Source organism: Urtica dioica, chromosome 5, assembly GCF_054948205.1.
Source record: "Urtica dioica subsp. dioica isolate 48M chromosome 5, U.dioica_male_clone48M_v1_H2, whole genome shotgun sequence".
Classification (NCBI taxonomy): Eukaryota; Viridiplantae; Streptophyta; class Magnoliopsida; order Rosales; family Urticaceae; genus Urtica; species Urtica dioica.
In genome coordinates this window covers 40,077,532-40,083,531 of record NC_142760.1, presented here as the reverse complement: position 1 = coordinate 40,083,531, position 6,000 = coordinate 40,077,532, and the positions used below count along the sequence as shown (strand labels likewise).

General features: G+C 35.7%; 1 protein-coding gene across 3 annotated transcripts; it reads left to right on the top strand.

Annotated features, from left to right (window-relative positions):
• The first annotated feature begins 324 nt into the window (after positions 1-324).
• On the top strand, positions 325-4,937 carry CRLK1 (Protein kinase superfamily protein). Of its 3 annotated transcripts, XM_089615842.1 has the most exons (8): positions 335-645; positions 1,457-1,818; positions 2,427-2,580; positions 2,667-2,793; positions 3,164-3,249; positions 3,339-3,410; positions 3,504-3,707; positions 4,229-4,937. In XM_089615842.1, the coding sequence occupies exons 2-8, from the start codon at positions 1,505-1,507 to the stop codon at positions 4,550-4,552; spliced, it is 1,281 nt and encodes a 426-aa protein (XP_089471968.1). In that variant the 5' UTR covers positions 335-645; positions 1,457-1,504; the 3' UTR covers positions 4,553-4,937. The 3 variants fall into 3 exon arrangements, with proteins under 3 accessions (XP_089471967.1, XP_089471966.1, XP_089471968.1); XM_089615841.1 differs by having other exon boundaries at positions 325-495; positions 3,339-3,707; XM_089615840.1 differs by having other exon boundaries at positions 325-645; positions 3,339-3,707.
• The last annotated feature ends 1,063 nt before the right edge of the window (positions 4,938-6,000 follow it).

Sequence of the window (6,000 nt, the reverse complement as noted above, 5' to 3'; positions counted from 1 at the left end):
AAACTAATACAAAAGGCCGGAACACATAAATTTTAACTACCGTTATCACTTTTCAACCCAGTACAAAAAAATTATTGCAAGAAAATTTTAATTGTCATTGCGCTTTTGAATTCGGAGATCAAACACCTAAATTAGGAAGAAAGAAAAGTGAATGTTCTTGTTAGGCTAATTCACCGTTACTATTACTACCAATATACCCCCAGGCTTCAGGGGTAGGTTCGTCAAACAAAGGCAAAAAAGAGCCATTAAGGCAATTTCAAGGCAAACAAAAATGGAAAACAACTCAGACACAAACACAATATGCACTTTCCATACAAACGAAAGTGTCATTATTGTTGAGAGGTTTTGCCCAAACGGCGTTTCACGGAATTAAATAATACAAAAATAAAATCTCTCTCTCTCTCTCTGTTTTTCTCTTCATTGCAAAACATTTATTTCTTCTGTATTTGATACTGTAGATCGAATTCTCTCTCTCTCGACAATCGTCTCTGTCAAGTAAATTCTTATCTCTCACTCTCTTCCTTCGAATCTCTCTCTCTCTCTCTCTCTCTCTCTCTCTTTGAGACCGAAAGCAGAGTCGTTCATTGGTGCATCTTTCAGTAGAAGATACAAAAGCTCGTCTTGTTTACCATTTTCGCTGTGGAGGTATTAATATTTTTTGACGAATAAATGAAATTTCTCTTTATTAAATATCTTTTTATCGCCTTCCTACCCTTTCTCTTTTGTTACTGTTTTATCATTTTTTTCGAATTTTTATTGTTTTTCCTTGCACTGATTCGCATCTGGGTTTTGATTTGGTACTCTTTAGCTTGGCTAAACTCAAAACAATAATGCTTAGTTTCGTTATACGTATGTATGTTCGAGTTTAGCTGTTAATTAATATAAATCATATTTTTTTTCAATAATTTTGGTTAAATACACAGAGACCCTGTTACCCAGGGACTAGATTAAAAATCATTTTCATCAATGAGATTGACTTTCAAGAGGGAATTAGAAAAACAAATTTAAATTAAAATGAAATTTATAACACTAAAGCTCTGTTGAATGTTAATACTTTAATTCAATGAAGCTTTTAATTCAGAAACTGCAAAGATCACTTTTTTTTTAACTCTCTCGTTTCATAATTAATGTTCAGATACTGATTAATGTATGTAACCGTAGTGCTTTTCTTTTCTTTTATTGTTACAACATTTCATGAGTTTACTTGCGTCACAATAAAAGACTCATTCTTCCCATTTTTTATTTTATTTTTTAAATTCTTGATTGTGCATTAGTACGTAATTGTGGATTTGTCATTGCATTGACTTCTTTAACAAGGCTTCTTAGGGCTATGAATATTATAAATGTAATTGTCAAAAGAATTGACAATAGCGTAAAAAGATCAAACATGTTTAATTTATCTATTTCACAAAATTCTTAGTCAATAGGCCCTCAATTTTTTTTTTTTTTTTTTCAGATTTTGTTTATGGGTTGAAGAAAGTAAACAAAAACCCGAATAAGGGAAATGGAAGGCGAGTCGGCCGGGCTGATCATCGGGATTTCAATCGGACTAGTGATTGGAATCGCGATCGCTATTTCCGGATTCTTCTGCTTCAGGTTCCACCGGAAGCGGTCCCAGATCGGGAACAGCAGTTCCCGGAGAGCCGCCACTCTCCCGATCCGGGCCCACAGTGTTGACACGTGTACAATTCTCTCCGACTCGACGATCGGACCAGAGTCTCCGGTCAAGTCGGGTCGTAGCGGCTCGTCTTTCTGGCTCGATGGATTCAGGAAGAGTAGTGTCATCTCCGCTTCTGGGATCCCCGAGTATTCGTATAAGTAAGTAAAAGTAAACTCAATCTCGCTCGTGTACCTCCAATTAAATTACGACATGTCATCGATTATTACTTTTTTTTTACGCGTTATAATTTGATTGGAGGGATACAGAAAACGAGAGAAGGGGACAGAGGATCTGAACTCATCATGAATTTGATGTGTCCGTTATTTTTCGATATTTTTAAAAATTACCAAACGTGAGTAAAATAGATTTGATTCCATATACCTCCGATTAAATTACCACGCGTCACAAAAAAAAATTACTGTGTCATAATTTAATTGGAGGGACACAGAAAACGAACGAAAAAAAGGATGACAAAGAATCCGAATTCGTCATTAATTGATGTGCCGGTTAGACATCACCAACTCGAGACAGCGGATCTTTATTTCCCGATCCTCTGTCCTTTTTCGTGATTCATTCTATGTCCCTCAAATCAAATTACGACATTTCATCAGTTTTCAATTCCTTTTTCGATGACATGTAATAATTTAATCGGAGGGAAACGGAACAAGACACTTGAAAAAATGACAGAATGTTCAGTTTTAAGATTGATATGTCTTGTTATTATGTGTTTTTTTATTATTATTATTATAATTGTTTGTTTCTCTAGGGATCTTCAAAAGGCAACGTGTAATTTCACGACGTTGATCGGGCAAGGAGCGTTTGGTCCGGTGTACAAAGCTCAGATGTCGACCGGCGAGACCGTTGCAGTCAAAGTGCTCGCCACCGATTCCAAGCAAGGCGAGAAAGAGTTTCAGACCGAGGTACTGCAACGGTTTCTTTTTTCCCTCCCTGGTAACTTGTTCGGCAAGTTTCGACTCCAATTTTTATATATCATTTTAAATCTTAGGTCATGTTGCTGGGGAGATTACATCACAGGAACCTTGTGAACTTGATCGGATATTGCGCTGAGAAAGGGCAACATATGCTCATCTATGTCTACATGACCAAAGGCAGTTTGGCTTCTCATTTATACAGTAAGAATCGTCGTGTTCGAAAAATTCGAGCTCTATGGCTAAAAAGAATATAGGGTCTTTTAACTTATAGCGTTTTGTATAATAGCCAACCTTTTGATAATTTTCTGTAAATAGTCACCTCAAGTTGTTTACGGCATTCAAAAAGACAAAAAAATCCAAAATAGGCAGGAATGTTTTTGGGTATTTTTGTCTTTTTGAGTGCCGTAAATAAGTTGAGGTGGCTATTTACAAAAAAATTACAAAAGGTTGGCTATTTACAAAAAAATTACAAAAGGTTGGTTATTTAGCAGTTCTTAAACTTTCGGTGACTTATTTGGCTAATTTTTTTAAGAATATATGGTTATTGAAATCAAATTCGATCTTTACGCAGGCGAAAATCTTGAGCCGTTAAACTGGGATTTGAGAGTGAACATAGCTTTGGATGTAGCAAGAGGCTTGGAGTATCTTCATGATGGGGTGAGTGAATTTCATTCCCAAAAAAATAAATAATTATTATTTTGGTCATCCTTACGAATCTGATTTTGTGGGGAAAAAAAAAATCGCAGGCCGTTCCTCCGGTGATACACCGGGACATCAAATCGTCGAATATTCTTCTGGATCAATCCATGAGAGCCAGAGTACGTCCCGATCAGCCTTTATCGTGGTACAAAAGTGATTATTTTTTATTTTATAATTTTTTTATGGCTTTTTTTATTTTTTTCATTGAGAAGGTGGCTGATTTCGGGCTATCGAGGGAAGAAATGGTCGAAAGACACGCGGCGGATGTGAGAGGCACTTTCGGGTATTTGGACCCGGAGTACATTTCCACGAGGGCTTTCACCAAGAAAAGCGACGTTTACAGCTTCGGGGTTTTGTTGTTTGAGCTCGTCGCCGGCCGAAATCCTCAGCAAGGACTTATGGACTACATCGATCTCGTAAGTGATCACAAGGCTAAAAAAACACGTGCCATTTTTTCGTATTCTATGAATGGTTTGCAGTCATACCCTCCTTAAGTGTTCGCGAATCATAGTGTTTTAGTTAAGTAGCCAATCGAATTAGTTTAATTTTTGTCTAAATTAGTGAGAAGTAGCCATAATTTTTAAAATTGTGCAAGTAACGTGTCAATAATTTTTTATGATGTCAAGAAATTTTCACTGTGGTAAATTGCTTATATATAGGGGTCGATATTTTTATTGATAGCGTTAAAAAAAAGTTCGAAAACGTACCTTTGACTATTTTCATAAAATTTAGAATTTTGACTATTTTGCTCATCAATATTTGTAGTTCGAGGACCATTCTTTTCCAATAATTAGTTTATAGACCAAAATACCACTCGCATAACAGTTCGATGATTACTCGCGCTAAGAAAGTTGTCCTAATTAATTAAAAAGTTGAAATCTTTATCAATTCTCTCATTGATGTCTAAATCTAAAATGACGGCATTGACGTCGTTTAGGCGGCGATGAACGTTGAAGGCAAAGTGGGGTGGGAAGAGATAGTCGATTCTCGCCTGGACGGGAAGTTTGATCTCGGAGAGCTAAACGAAATCTCGGGTCTCGGCTACAAATGCGTGAACCGAGCGCCCAAAAAACGGCCCTCCATGAGAGACATAGTTCAAGTCCTTTCAAGGATCCTAAAGTCAAGGCATAACAAGAAGCACCACAACAAGTCTTTATCGGCCATGACCGATGATGTTAGCGTCGACATTGACCAATCGGAGACCAACGCTCGGATCTCTGATCACCGGAGAGAAGATTCCTTGGACAGCACAACTGACTGAAGTTTTAGAGACATACTCAACAACAAAGACTAAAAAATAACCTTTTATTCTTCGTGGGTTTTTTTTCATTAGTCTATTATGATTTTTCTTTTCTTGAAATTTTCCTAAACATATGTGCAGTTATGAAAAGAGAACCCTTTTGAGGATTTATGCACATAAAACAAAAAAAAAAACAAAAAAACCAGGTTTTGGTCTCAGGTGTTTTCTGGTCTGAGAGTGATTATAGGAGTTTTAGAATTCTCTCTCTCTCTCTCTCATATAAATATGTATAAATCTTTCACATCTTCCATATTTTGTAGAGTGGTAGAATCAGAGTTTGTACATTGGAAACCTTTTATACTTCAGAAATGGAAAATGAAGGAAAAAAGAAATCGGTTTATCCTTTTTTCCCCTTTGCAAATTCAACGTGTACTACATGCTATTTATGGTAAATCAAGGGGTACAAGAATTTGAATTAAATATTGTATATTCTTCTATTATTATGCAGTGGTTTGTGAAAAACTTAAAGAGTTCTTTAAGTGCTATTACTATTTTTTTTTTTTTACAATAAATGCTATTACTATTAAAGTTGACATATTTTGCATTCCCTTTTTAGGATTGTTTGTTACATCATATCCTTTCAGGCCATCAATTAGATAACTAAAAATGATGCATGTGGACTTTCAATTTATTATTATCAAAGTTCACACACGGAAAAGACGTGTCGTGTACAATTCATGTAAAACGACATGTCAACTTTTGTGAAAACGACGTGTCATGCTTTTTCTTCATTTATACCAAATTATATGGTGAGCAATAATTATGTCACTTTAAAGATCGATTGAAGTCATAATATTATCCTAATTAATGGATTGTCTAATAAATTTGAGCTTAAATTGAAAATCACAGGCATATCAAGATTACAATTTAAAAATCAACGCACTCGTTTTCTTCAATTGTTTAGTAGAGTTTTTCGACTTTGATAAATTGTGCATTTTTTATACTTAAATCTAAATGACACATTATCTTATTATGTGATAGGTCGAGATAATTTATACCAAAAAATTGTTACTGAGTTAAAGAAAATGTTTGACCGTCATTTTTTCCACTCTTGAAAATTGACATCCCAACAAAATATGACATCTAAAATATCTGCAATTACAAACTAATGACTAGATCTACAAACTCGTAGCTTGACCCCATGGACCTCTTCAACTCGAAACAAGCATGGTCTCGTCATCATTGACGAACGCCGGCTCGAGATTAGGACGGCTCATCAAGACCGATAAAGTCTGATCTTTCGAGCAAAATTCCTTCAAACAAAATCATTTGTCCTTCGTCGATGGCTGGCTTTAGGACATCCCTTTCGATGATCTCCTTCGACCCCCAAGTGTTCCTTTTCTTATATAAGGGCTTAACTCATCATCGGAGTGATATACCACTATTTTAGACCTAAAATTTTGTCGAAT